The sequence below is a fragment of the Gymnogyps californianus genome, chromosome 5 (assembly GCF_018139145.2).
Source record: "Gymnogyps californianus isolate 813 chromosome 5, ASM1813914v2, whole genome shotgun sequence".
Classification (NCBI taxonomy): Eukaryota; Metazoa; Chordata; class Aves; order Accipitriformes; family Cathartidae; genus Gymnogyps; species Gymnogyps californianus.
In genome coordinates, this window is record NC_059475.1 from 58177687 (window position 1) to 58192592 (window position 14906).

The following is a 14906-nucleotide window of genomic DNA, read 5'->3' on the forward strand; positions in this document are numbered from 1 at the left end:
GGGCGGTGCCGGCGCCGGCTCTGTGGGAGGAAAGCGGTAACGGCGGCGGTGCCGGGGTGGAGGTGGCCCCACGAGTGGCCTCGGTGCCCGGGGGGTGGGGGGAGACTGCGGGTGTATGGGAAGCGGCAACGGCTCCCGTGCTGGGGGAGAGGGGAAGGAAATGGCCTCGGTGCCGGCGTCCTCCGGAGACCGCCGTCCCGCTCCCTCGGGTGGGGCTGCTCCGGTGGGGACTGGGGAGGGTCGCTCTGCCGGTGGGTTGGGTGTCGTTCTTCCCCCCTCGGGGCTGTGGGGCATTAGGAGCGAAGAAGCGCCCCCGGAAAGGCGGCTGCGCCTCTCGGCTGACCGTACCTGGGCCGCGGGGCTGGCCGGCTGGAGGAGTACGTGAAATCCCGCCGTGAGTGGCCAGCAGTGCTGCTGCTCTCAGCTTTTATGTCATACTTTTGTTGACCTTTACGGTCACTTAGTGGGCGTGTGGCGTTGTGCGTGCCAAACTTAACGCTCTTTGGTTTAATGCGTTCGGATAAATCAGTCGTGTGAAAAGGAAAGAAAAACAAAACTGTAAAATACCCTGTTAGCTCAGTACATTGTAAATCATATCGTTAATAAATTCACAATCTAGTTACAGTATGTTTCCAATGAAGTACATTGTGGTTTTTTCCCCGCATTTTTCTTTGGTTAGGGCAGCATAACTTTGGGGTGCTGTTTCTTTAAAAACAGAAGTTGAATGGGAAATCTTAAGATGACAGAGATGCTTTGCTTTTACATGCTTATGGGTGATGTGTGTGATGGGATGGATTTATGCTGACCAAATGTAATGGGACAGTTTCTTTCCAGTATCTCATGGGAGACTTTTTTTAACCTGGTGTGTGCAAGGCCCTATCTTGCACTTACCTCTGAATCTCAGCTTCAATTTTTTTGTGTTAAAACAAAGTAAAGTAACTTTGAAAGTCTAACCCAATCCACTTGTGTATCTTCGTTTATAGCTTTCAGCCAGAGGTCAGCTTCTTACTGTATTTGTTCTTTGAACATGATGCATTTTGGCTGAGGCCTGTTGTCAGCACTGCAATACAAACAGTAACCACTTGCTGCAATTATTGAAGTGCAGTCCTTCGAAGTTACTGGTTATTTGATAAGAGGTTTCAATTTACTGCTAAAAATTTCAGTTTACTGTTTTTGAATTGAATTGTTGGTTAAGTTTTCCTGAAACACTACTTAATTCTTTTCCTTGAAAAGAATTGTTGTTTAAGTGAAATGCTGTTTTAATAAATGAAGCTGTATTATTAAAAAAAGAATTTTTCCGTGCTCTTAGTTGCTGTCACAAACTTCAGATACAGACAAAATGTCCTCTAGAGGGAGACCTTGATGCTTTTATGTGCTAAAATGTTGGTCACCTTGTTCCAGTTAAACGTCTTGATCGCTTATCTTGGAAAGGATTTGTGACGATGAATGTGTATGTCTTAATAGGAACCTGTCTTCTGGATCTGTGCTTGGAAATTTCATTACAGAATACAGACCATAGCCTGTAAGGTAATACTTCTGTAGGTTAAATGAAACATGCTTGTTTTAATTCAAATAGATCTAATTCTGAAGTTAAATGAGTAATCTTTGCAAGTTCCAGAGTACTACTCCTGCAGTAGTATTTGTAGGACCTACATTTGTGGCATCAATTCTGCAAATGCTTATGTAGATACTGACTTTCATACAGCATTCTCATTTTAATCAAGATGCTTTTGAGGGCAGTTTCTTCGCTGACCTAAACCAAGAATTTCGGCAGCTGATCTGAAAGTGTTGTGGATTAAATCACTTCAGCATAATGAGTGCTAACAGCTGGGCAAGGAAACAAAGCAGAAATAAAATGTCCCATTTAATCAATCTTAGCAATTGAAGGATAGCAGTACTTTTTGAATATAAACAGCAGAGGTTGAAAGATTATTTTTGCAGACACATTAATTGTTTGAATGTAGTTAACCCTATACTCCACATGCTCCATCCAAATTATTGGAAGAAGCTTGATAGGATTGTTATGGTGGTGAGTTATTCAGCGTGTTACATATGCAGTCTCAGCATGAGAGTTCTTTCTCACAAACACTTTGAAAAAGTTTATTCCACAGTAAACAAGGCATCTATGCTCTTATTTTTCTGTAAGTAAATGCAAATAGTGAATTCAGCGTAGCTTCTGGCATAAATCTGTTCTGTAAAACTAAAGGCTGTGTGGAACTTGCTCGGTGGATATAGTTGGAAAATTTCCTTATACTGCAAGGCTGCTGAATGGGTAAAAAATATATTTACTTTTTTAGTTGCCGGTTGAACCCCTTCATACTTGTTTCAAGTCACCTGTACTGTTAAGAAATAGATACTGTTAGACTGACTCCAAAATAGTTGTAGTAGTAGTATTCTTATAAATGTACATACTAAAACACTGCATAATTAATTACCCTCTTTTGTGTATGTGTGGGGAAGTGCTACTGCAAGTAAGGTTAAAGTGATTTGCAGTACTTACGTTGCAAGTTTGTTTTCCTTTTCATACTCATTTTCATTTTTTTTGATATGCAAATACATCTCTGCAATGCATTAAAAATGTATGCAAAGTGCTTGGAGGCAAATGGTGTTGTGTAATTGAATGTACAGATGTGTTATAATAGAGGGATAAATTCCATTAATAAACAGGAATACAAGTTATGGGGTTTTTGTTAGGAAAAGCATATTTATATCCTTAAGTTACTCAAATTGTAGACTCTGTAATAAATTGTGCTCTGAATAATCAATTCTTTATTGTAGATCATAATTTTGGAGGATTCCAGCACTGAGATTTCTGGAGTCTGCTGTGTCTAGCCATAATGAGTTCATCACTGGTTGCTTATGATGATTCAGACTCTGAGACAGAAACTGAAAAGACTGAAGTCCCCAATACTTCTAGCAGAGAAACAAGCCATCCAAGTTCTTCTGTGAATCGTGTTCAGTACTATGCACCTGGTAGTTTGGGTACAAAATCTACATATGAAGTGCAGCCTACTGAGAACCCTGACAGTTCTGGCACAAGCACTGTTTGTGAAGATCCCCCTGAGCATTATGCACAGAATAACAACACTGATTTGACATCTCCTTATTGTAGGAGAGCATACACTGGCCGTGCTGCATTATGTATGTCCTACAAAAACTATGAACAGACATCAAGCTCTTCAACAAACTCTGGAAATGGCATTTCCCAGAAGAGAATACATAAAGACAATACTACTGCCATAAAAGGAATTAGACCATATATCCCTAAAAGATTGCGTCAAGAAAATTCCAGTATGCCTGAAAAAAAAGAATCTGATCAGAGACATAGCTCAGATTGTGATGTTAAGCTAGGCATATCAGGAGAGCAGACTTCGAGAAAGATCTCTGAATTAATTAAGCCGTATTTGGGATCCAAATATAAATTAACTGAAGTCCCTAAAAGCTTAATATTTTACATGACTAAACACAGCGGCCCTGTTAATGAAATCCAGTGGTGTCCTGTACGAGAACAAAGTCACATGCTTCTCTCGGCTTCTATGGATAAAACAATCAAGGTAATGTAAAACAAGATGCTTTGCAGACCAATCATCAGACTTAAAAATACTGTATTAAATAGTGATCTTATGGGACTAACATCCTTGCTTGTGTGTATTTAACAGTTCCAATGTATTCAGAATTTGAGGAGATGCTTTGTGGTACAAGACCCTGTTATGATCTTGCAGCCTAATCCTTCACGATACCTATAGTCAGTTCCCTTATTTTGGAATGAGGATTTTTTTTGTGTTAGACATGTCAGTGTTTTAGATCTTAACTTAAGAAGTTAGATTTCTACTAGGTAATTTCTTGTAATCTGTATTAATGTTAGGTTTTCATGATTTCCTACTTTTTAATGTCACAATGGCCATAAGCACTATGGTCTGGATACAGATTCTGCCTTAAGTCATTAAACAACTGACTGCCAACACTGGAATAATATTTTGAGGAACTTTATCTTTCTGACAGGCCCAAGTGACTACTGATGGAGGAGGTATGTCAGGTCAGATGGATTTTTGATCTGAACTAGTGTGGCAGGTCTTGTGTCCCTGAAAGATGTCCTGTCATGATCTAAGGAGTCTTCCCACTTTAAGTTTGTTTCAAGGGTTAATTGCTCAATACTTAAAGTGTATTTTCCTTCTAGCTTTAGTGAATTTGGCTTCAGTTCTTTGTTTGTTAATTTAATCAGTCCAATGAATCATACTTTTATTTTACCAATGGTTAATAAAAATATTTTATGTGTATGCTTTCCCAGATATAGGGCTAATGCCACCTCTGGGTTCAAATAATAGTCTTCCGAAGCGGGTTTACACAGGAGCATAGTTTTGATAAGAGCGCACAGGAAGTGTCCGTTTTGGTGGAAAGCATGCTTTATTGTATCTAACATGTATTTAACATAGCAGGTACAATTATTTTAAAACGGGGTTCTAAAATTCAGGGCTTTAAGTAAATCCTACTAAGTAAAGAGGCAAGAACAACACCCTTTGTGTCGGCATACTTCTAAAACCGAAGGAGAGGAGGGAACTTTAAAAATGAATTTGAATTCTGATTTCATGTAGGAAAAAATATTCTTAAATTCTCTTACTAAAATTGAGAGGTTTTGGTTTTGTGGTTTTTTTTTTTTTTTTTTTTTTACTCTTTTGCTGTTTAATTTGTAGTGGAGAATTGAGTTTCATTTGGTTTGGCTTTTGTATGATTTTTCTTACCTTAGAATTTTTTTTTTTCTTTCCTTTCCTCTTTCCCCAGTTTTGCCATGGGGCCCTGTGAAATGTGTGTTGACTTTGCATCTTTGAAGCAGTGATGTTCTTGAATCTTGGACAGAGTTTTTGCTTTTTTCTCCTTAATCTCTATTAAAGCACCAGTGGTCACAGAAGAGAAAATCCCAGATCTATAGCATGAATAAAACTTACTCCTCTCAGTTGCTTATCTCTTATTCTCTTAAGTTATAACAGCTTCACTGGTTCTGTAGTCAGCATAACCTATCACACCATCAAAGTCGGAATACTTTGAACTGTGGGTAGTTCCTCCTTCGTCTTCTGTCCCAAGCTTTTTTTACATCTTTGTCTTAAAGATTAAATGGAGGAAAAAAGTACCCTTGTTTTTCTTAGCAAGTGTTCTTTAATATATTGAATAAGTTAAATCTCGGCTGCTACTTGAAGACTACAGACTTAGAAGGAAAAGACTAAGATATGCAAAAAGTGCTGATGGATGTTTTTGGTAGGCAGCAATTTAAATTTGGATTGTGCAAAACTATATGCACCTCTGACTTCAATATGTCTGAATTTGACTTTTTGTCTTAAACTGTCACACCATATGCTTACTGTTTGTTTACTATCCCAGAGCCTCATTTTACTGATGAGTGAAATTATGGATGTGTTAAATTTGGTAAAACAGTCTAAAATCAAAGTTGTTATTGCAATGTAAAATTATTAAAAAATGGAAATAATAGCCTGTCTGTTTTGTCTTCTAAGCAGAAAGAAAGTTTACTTTATTTTTCTAAGGTCGTGTTACCACCCCTGATTGGAAGCGGTCTTTAACAGTAAAGCTGGTTTTTGAAGAAATCTAATTGCTTTAGGTGCCCAAACCATGGAAATTCAATATAAATAGAGTATGTTAATGTTGGCAACACTTCAGAGCATGCGAGTCTAAAACATTAATAAAGTAATAATGTAACTGTTACAAAGTATATTAAAACACACTTCCGTATTTTGGAAGGTAGCCTGTAGAGAAATACCTATGACTGCTTCTTACTGTTATTTCTTAATGAAATCGAAGACTGTAATGGTATGAGCAGTAGCATCTTTAAAGTTTACACCTTTACACGAGTGCCTTCCAGGCCAGTAGAGGGCACAGTGAGATTAAGTATTGACTTGATGTTATGAAATAAATTTCACTAATTTTCTGGGGTCACGAACCCATAAACCTCTAATGACTATGACAGCAGTAGTTCATCTTCTGGGGATCTTCTTTTTGGCTGTCTACCATTGCCTGAAGTTCTCCATTTTCTGATATAAGCATAAGACAACTGATTGAAAACGCAAATGCAGATGTACTATTTTTTCTTCCAATCCTGTACCTTCCCACAGCTTACCTTTTTTGTTGTTTTCTTCCAAAAACACCTGCTTGGAATTGCTCGTTTAAATCCAGGCAGTGGAAGCGTGTCCTCTTTCCCTTTAATGGCAATATGCAGACACTCAGGATGTTTGCACTGTTTACTTTCAACATCTGATTCAGATAAAACTCAAAGCACAGTCAGAAGCCTAAAATCCCTGTATGATCAGAGAGAGTAGGCAATCCAGAGCCTCAAAACCCTCTACTTTCAGTTAGTCATGTGAATAACTGTGACTGAATATTTTTATGTGTAAATATCTTGGATTCAGTCCTTACATTCAGCCTATGCATTAAAACATTTATCTTTTGAAGAGTCCAATATTAGTGGAGATTTCTCAGAACCGAGAGTTCTGTCTAAGCAGATCTGACTGACTGTGGTAGTTTAAGTTGGGCTTAAATCAAAAGATCTGTGGTTGTATGTATGCAATTTTTGTAGTATTTAGCCAAACAGTTTTGCATCTTTTATCTGTTCTTATGTGCTTAAATATTTTCCTCTTAAATTTTTCATCACAAACTAAGAATTTCCCTTTCTGGAAAAGGATTTTCTTTTTTTTTTTTTTTTGGCATGGAGTAGGAAGAAATACTTGGTTTAGTTATCTTAATTTAGTTATCTTAATTTTTTTATTCCCGTCTAAATTACAATGACTAAATCGCCCATATCACACAGGGATATATCTAAAATGTATATATAGAACTGATTATATAGTTTCTTACTTTTTAAGTGTGCGTATGTATCCTGTTTAAATCAGGGGAAAAGTACAGTCTTCCATTTATGTTCTCCCAGATTAACCAACGTGCACTTTACCGTCTTCTTTATGAATCAGTGTAAATCATGCTAAAATGTTTGCAATAAATGAGTTGATGTTTTCAGTTTGTGTTGACTGAAGAATAGCCTAGTGTCAGGAAAGATCATCTGAAGCAGTTTGTATAAATATCTTGCATATTTAGGAAGGAATGCACTGTTTTAGAGGATTTTATATTTTTCATTAAAAGTATTTGCTCTTAATTTTTTGTGTATGGCTGCATTTAAAAAAAACCGAACAGTTATCAAGTGGTACAGTTGAAAAAAATCAGTTATCAGCTCAGGGCTGTAATTCTCTAGAGTAATGCTTCTACCAGCAGATGGGGCTCCTCAGCATCTTAGAAAGGGATGGTAACTAAACCGTGCCTCTAAAAGCTTCTAAAGGTTTTAATGTTTGCCTCCATGTTGTGCGTTGAAAGACCAAGATTAAAAGTTTATGCATGTCTTGCAAAACGTATAAGAAAACTTCATAGAGACCTGAAAGTAAGATAGAACTTCGTATGGGAAGTGATATGTATTGCAGATTAATTACCCACAGTTCTTCAAATCTGGAGCATTAATAGAAGAATATTTCATGCTAAATTTTAAATCTGTAAGGAATGGGGGAAAAAAACCAGCTTAGATTTAGGCTTTGGCAAGTCTTTTACCCTCTGTTTTCTTAGAATTTTGAGCTTCCCCTTTGGAAGAGGAAGCTGATAGTACTTGCAGCCTAGGTAGCTGGAGAAAGGGGCAGGAAACCTGATTCAAGTTAGGGACGGTACTGTTGGGAGCTCTTACTGTGGCAGTGCTCTTCTTCATTATTACATTCTAACTGTATTATCAGTGGCTTATGTTTCTGGTTTAAGTATGTATTTTAAGGACTGTGAAACATGATTGTCTGAACTGATTAAATTTGTTTTCTTTGGATAACACTTCTTCTCTACCTTCTGTTTGAATAGCTGCTGTAAATGACATTTAGGCTACTACTGCCATTTTTGGTTTTGCCTACTTAAACATTGAAATAGTGTTTGTGACTTTAATATCTCGCCTAGTATTTTTTGCATAAATTTTGAGACTCAGCACCATTATTAAAGGTGCCTAGTTTCCATAGTGTGGATATTCAACACTTTCTGAACATCAGACCTTGTTTAGGTAGTTCTGGTTTAGCACCCCAAATATAGAATCCAAAATCACAGGTTACCATTGAATACAGCTGTTTGCCTTAGGTAGCAGAGTAGATAAAAAGTTGTCTATTGAAAGACATGTTTACCAATTGCAGAAGCCACTATACTGCATTCACATTGTTAGTCTGTTTTGTTTGAAAGACCTTGTAATTACATAGAGCCACAGAGATGTAAACATTTTCACTAGTTACTGATGCTGGACTTAGCTTTTTAACAATTTTTCATAACTTCAAGCCTCCCATACCGTTATTCTGTATTTCCTATTTTGTCTTAAAATTGATGCCAGGTAGCGTCTTTATATAATCATCTGTCAACTTTTAATTCTATGTTTGTGGTTTTTCTATTTAGAGCATCACAGCAGATATTCTATTTGTTGCAAAGTATTTCTTCATTTTCAGCACTTTCACCCTCCATTGATGAACAAGATCAAGGAAGGAAAGTACTGTGATTCTTTGGTATGCAAAATGTGTATTAATTGCACTTTGATGGGATGACGTGTATTGTAACACATTGTTGGAAGTTTTTCTTACGCATTTTGTTCCCTACTTGCCTAGTTGACTGTATCTCCATTTAGTCACAGCTGAATCTATACAAGGAAAGTAAAAGTTTTGAAAATTAGTTTAATAATGTCAGCCTGTTGAACAGAGGTGTTGCCTACTTCTCATGATTAAGAACACAAGAACAGCCATACTAGTTCAGGCCAAGGCTCTGTCTAGCTCAGTGGTCATTCTCTAGTAGGGTCCATAAGTAGATGCCTAGAGACAAAGAACAAGTCAAAGGTTTATAGTGCCTTTAAGTCCTCTTCTGATCTCTGCTTGTTTTCAAGTCGGGATTTCTGAGCTCCAAAGTAGTTCATCTTTGTAACTTGCTACCTCAAGAGATCTCTTCCAGATACTTCTCCAGTCTTACGAGACTCTCTTGCGATCATTAGATCTAGAGCGGTATACTACTCATACTGGTCAAATGTAATGTACGGATTTTGCTTCCTGGAGTGTATCAAGTACTACAAGAAATACCATTTCTATTCATATTTTCAAAACCTTTTATTCTTTTGTGGTTGTGTGTTCGTTAGGAGAAAGATAGCATAGTAGTGTATTCCATGAATTTGTTATTCTTGATCCTGTTGTATTGGACTGAAAGCGATGGAACATGATAGCCTCCACTCATCCATATAATGTGTGTAGCACTGATGGGAGCAATACAGATTTCCTAGATACTGCCGTTACCCTGCCTCAGAGTAACAAACTCTAATGTTTCTGTTTTCAACCATACTGCACACAATTCACTTGAAATAGGCAGTGTTTCTTGTTCTGTCACATGCATGTCTGTTTATGAAGGAATGAATTTAAGCTGCCAGCATATTTCCTATAAACTCACGCGTAGCTGTCAGATGGCTATAGCCCTGTCACTGCTAGGCTAGATTAAAACTGTTCACTAAGCTGTATTAGGTATCGTGCTGCTAGTACCCCAAGTATTGCAATTCTTAGATTCATTTTTAACATCTAATTGTGGCAATGCTCCTTTAACTGTAGCTGATGCCTAAGATGAGAATTCGGGGAGTCATCCTATTTAATACATATATTCCACTTTAACTGAAAAGTTTTAAAAAAGATCTCTCTGATGTTGGTAGACTTTTAATACTGTATTTTAAAAATAACAAGTAGTTCTCCCCATTATCTTGGAAGTAGCAAGGAAACGCTCATATTCTGGAGATTGTGTGCTGCTTACCTAGATCTGTGAAAAAAGCATTGTCGTTTTCTTGTTGAAGAGGCTACTAAATAGGCTATTCTGAAATACTGAAGCTGACTTTTCTTTATGATGCCTTGTTCTGACCTTCTTCCCTTGTCTATTTAGAACTATGTATATTTTTTTCCAAGGACTTTAAGCTTGCTGATTATTAAGATGGAAGTACACTTATTATTTGATAGATATATGCATAGTAATACCAGTTTCCTGAGTGCTGAAAGGGCTTCTTTGTGTACCTTGATCTTTTTCTAACAAAATTATTTCATACACTTCAGTGAGAAGTATTCTCCATAATGCATATTTTGTAAGAAAAGGAACATCATGCAGGAAGGAATGTGCTTGACCATCAATGAAAGCTTCTGACTGTGCTTATGCCTAGATGATAATACAGGTCAGGATGTAATAGCTAGCTCTCGCACAACTGTTCTGCAAAAGCCATTAACACAAGTCAGCAAAGAACAGTTAATGAAGGTGGTGGATTTTGGTCTCTTCATCCCAAAGGTATGTGTGGGTTGTTCCACTTTTGGTATCTTAATACCTAGATACGTTTAGAGATCACTGTTACATAGAGATGTATTTTTTTTTAATTATTTTCTTGTTTCCAGCAATGCTGTTGTCAAGGAAACAGAAATCCTTGTAATGCCTTTGTTCACTTTCTCAAAATCCACAGCTGGAGATGACTTGTATAGTTTTTATTATGTTCTTAGTAGTTGACACACTCTTGTTCCTCAAAGGATTTTTTCAAAGGAGTATGTTTCTTTGAGTATAAATAGCACCATCATGATCTCTACGCTGTTTGATAAGCCATTGTTTTCTTTCATTCTTCACTAACAAGAACTGAATTCAGTGCTGCTTTGGATTAGAATTTATCTTAACACTTGTGTGAAAACTGACATTTAAAAAAAGGGGGGGCAAAAATGCAGTGAACCTCTCGGCTTCTGGGTTAGGTTTTCAGTTCTGTAAGGGCATTAGTTTTTCTTTACACTTGGAAATGTGTCCTGAATTCGGATCTCCTTAAAGAATACTAGAGTAATACCCAAAGTGGTCTTGCAAAGCATTTTTGACTGCTTTATGGCCATGTTAGAGGATGTGGCTATGGGGGAGAAGAGCGGGAGAAGATGGATATTTCATGGCACAGCTAATGTGCCTGTGTTTCCTCCCCAAATTGGGAATTATTTAAAGGAAAATTCAGAAAATAAAGTTCTTCCAAGAACAGTAGAGTTAATGGAGCCTGTCTGTATCTTGAGGCTCCAGATCCTCTTCAGTTTCTCTCTCCTTCAGGGCTTCTGCGGTGTCTTTCCCTTTTATTCAACTGCTTAGCTTGATTAAGTCTTGAGGGAAAAATACTGAGACCTCTGTGAAATTTGGTTGACATTGACCAATAGATGCAAAGTGGCCATAGGTGAGATGCACGGGGGACATGGCTGTTGGGACAGTGTTATTTCACAAACCTTTCTTTCTGCGGAAATCCAAAAGGATGGAGAGTGACTTTTGGATATCCTTAACAATGATGTGGAAGAAAGGATTCTGTTTTCTCATGTTACCTAAAAAGAGTTTTGGTTACTTGTGTCATTACTTACAGAAATATCAAGAATATTAAGTGCTTATCTGACTTTTTTCTTAGAAACCCGTCTATCCTGAATGGCTGAGTTCTGCACTTCCTTTCTACTGAGAACTCTTCCAGCTGTTTACTAAGTGTCTCTGAAGTAGCCTGGAGCAGAGAAATAAGCAACCTTGTCCTCCTGCAAGCCTAGCCAGCCTACTAGGGAAGAAAAAGTCAGGGCTAGAGATGTCAATGAAGTAGTGTCTCTGTGCTGGTTTTGGCTGGGGTGGAGTCAATTTTCTTCATAGTAGCTAGTATGGGGCTGTGTTTTGGATTTGTGCTGGAAACAGTGTTGATAATACAGGGATGTTTTTGTTATTGCTGAGCAGTGCTTACACAACTTCAAGGCCTTTTCTGCTTCTCACACCACCCCACCAGCAAGTAGACTGGGGGTGCACAAGAAGTTAGGAGGGGACACAGCCAGGACAGCTGACCCCAACTGACCAAAGGGATACTCCATACTATATGACATCATGCTCAGCATATAAAGCTGGGGGAAGAAGAAGGAATGGGGGGACGTTCGGAGTGATGGTGTTTTGTCTTCCCAAGTAACCATTACGGGTGATGGAGCCCTGCTTTCCTGGCGATGGCTGAACACCTGCCTGCCGATGGGAAGTGGTGAATGAATTCCTTGTTTTGCTTTGCTTGCGTGCATGGCTTTTGCTTTACCTATTAAATTGTCTTTATCTCAACCCATGAGTTTTCTCACTTTTACCTTTCCGATTCTCTCCCCCATCCCACCGGGGGGGAGTGAGCAAGTGGCTGTGTGGTGCTTAGTTGCTAGCTGGGGTTAAACCACAACAGTCTTTAGTGAAGCTTAACTGATAATGTCATAAATTAAGCCTTCCAACTATGCGTAGGATCTGTGTGGGCAGCTGCTGTGCAGTCTAATGTCAGAATGTCACCTGAGATGGGAGAAATGTATGGCGGTGTTATCCCCCTTCTGGATGCTTCAGTAAGATTGCTGGTGAAAAAGTCAAGATTTTGGTGCTTGGAAAAAATCAAGCTAGAGTAGTTTTAAGTTCTTAAATGACTGTAATACGTTATGGGAGTATCTCAATTTTTCTTAACAGTTGAGAAATTCTGAATATTTTTGCTGTTTAAAAATATAAATAACACCAGTCTAACTTTGCTTCTTTTCTAGAAGTCTAGCTTTATAGATGCATCTCACATACTGCTATATATTTAAAAAAAAAAAATCTGCTAACAAAGCTACAAGGCATCTTATGACTTCGATTCCTTACCTCTCTTGGTCTGTCGATGTTGTCAAGGAAACAAATTTTTGAAAAGCTTTGCTCTACTTTTTCAGGTTCTATAGAGAGACTACTTGTGTAGGATTTATCCGGCATCAAGAGTAGAAACAATTTGCCTGAAGTTTCTATTCTTTTCAGTATGTTCGTGTCCTTGCTTTTTTTAAGCAGATTTTATTTTTAGCATGTGTGAAATAGCTGCATTTTTAAGGTCATAATATCAGTGAATGTGCCAAAGATTGTTGACACTTAATTTTTAGAAGAAGCCTGATAGAAAGAACTTTAATGACATTTTGCTATATATTTATGCTATAAAGACAACAGTTAGTTATGGATTCCCTTGAAATTAAAGGGGAAAGAAATATTAAAAAAACCCTTGTTCTTTAGAGAAGTTGCTTCACTGCTATGGAACTAATGACTTACCATCCTTTATCATACATATCATGTTTCATTGCAGTAATCATCCCTCTTCAAAGAAAAAGCATTCTGTGGCTAGTCTGGAACTGCATTTGATTTGTCTTCCAGTACGTACGTGCTGGCTGACCATCTGGTTAGGATATTATGACTGAGCTTTACCTTCAATGTGCTTGTGGAGGCTTTTTTATTTATTTATTTTTAAATTTAAATAAAACTGCTGATTTTCTTCTAGGACACATCTAAAAATTTAGTTATAGAAACTTCAGCCTTTCTTAAATGTTTCAGTTGGTTAATGGACTAAAGATATTAGGCATGACAGATAGTAAAGACTGCATGTGCTTGTATGTTGTGCATGTGCCAACTCGCTTTCTGAAGTCAGATTTTGGAATTTGTCCTGTTCTCTAGTCTTCTTGTCTTTTTCCAGATTATACTTTCCTCATTAAAAGAATTTTTCTCATTCTGAACATTGTGATTAGTGGCTGGAAATGTATATTGTTATATCCTGAGGAAGGGACACAGCTGGTTCTCTATGGAAAGGATGGCTGTTAGGGTTGTAGGTGGTTAGGGATGACACAGTCATTATAAACATGTTAAAGCTTGGCAAATATGTTAAAGCTAGCACTATGCTAACAATGCAAAAGAAATTAAAACTAATTAGACAGTTCAATCTTACTCTGCTTGCTAGTATTGAAATAGTACTAGTTATGAATGTCCTCATTGCCAGCAGAACACACAGCTGCTTGACATAATTGATAACCTAGTTCTGCTCATGGTTAAGACTGGGTTATGTCACTGACATCAGTGGGTTTAGGATTGCATCTATATTTTCCATAGCCTAGGATTTTTCATCTTTTGGGGTTTTTTTTTGCAGTTATTAACATTCTCAATAGCCTTGGGAATAATAATTTATTTTTTAGTTGAAAGAATGAAGAATTGTAAAGAAAATGTTACTTGCCCAGGCAAGCATTAAGGCAAGCCTTAATGAATGCAAGATTCATTAAGGCTCAGATTTTCAGATAGCTGTTCTAAATCACTAACTGTATACTGCTCCTCATAGTTAGATATTACTTCAAATCAGTGTGGGCAATAAGGCTGCAATAACTACTTCTTAAAATAAGAAAGCCACCTGGTTAATGTTGGGAATGGGACAGAATTTACCCATAAATTTGGATTAGGTTATTTCTTACAGACAGAAATTTGTCCTTAAGTACAACTGTTTACCATTATTTTTAGACCTATGGTGGCAATGTGTTACCCTTTGCTGTTGCACAAATACTGCCAATCGCGCACCTGCTTACAGTGTATCCGGCTGTGTGGTGCTGTAGAACAGCCGCCACTCATCTGATGGTTGGGTTGGCAGAGCTTGTCCATGGCTCTTGTCCGTGGCTGTTGTCCCTGCTGTGTCAAGTTCTCCCAGGGGATAATGTGCAAGAATGAGACAGCTTAAATTGCTCCTTTTAATTTGTTGTGTTTGTACTTATTTGTTTTATTGACTGTATTAATAGAAGAGATGGTTATCTCTTATATAACCATCTCTATATAAGAGATTTTATATATGTACATATATCAATATAAAACTGTAAAGTACATGAGTGGCCTTAGCCGATTCACAATTTTATATTAAAAAAGTATGATAATATTGAAGTACAGTACAAATAGATATGTTTTGAATTTTGATAGCCACTGTTTAACTGAAGCTTAAGGGAAAAAACCCAAACATCTTAAAAGAGTTGGTCAGTGTTGGTTTTCTCCCTCCTGTTTTCAGAAATGTCGTAAGTCAA

At 37.5% G+C, this 14906-nt stretch overlaps 1 protein-coding gene across 1 annotated transcript in view; it reads left to right on the forward strand.

Annotated features, from left to right (window-relative positions):
- Nucleotides 1–340: 340 nt before the first annotated feature.
- The window catches only part of WDR25 (WD repeat domain 25), a 70388-nt gene continuing 55822 nt past the window's right edge, over nucleotides 341–14906 (forward strand). Inside the window, exons 1-3 of the mRNA XM_050897545.1 lie at nucleotides 341–394; nucleotides 1465–1527; nucleotides 2779–3554. Coding sequence (XP_050753502.1) covers nucleotides 2838–3554 — 717 coding nt within the window. The 5' untranslated portion in view covers nucleotides 341–394; nucleotides 1465–1527; nucleotides 2779–2837. The remainder of the gene's footprint in view (nucleotides 395–1464; nucleotides 1528–2778; nucleotides 3555–14906) is intronic.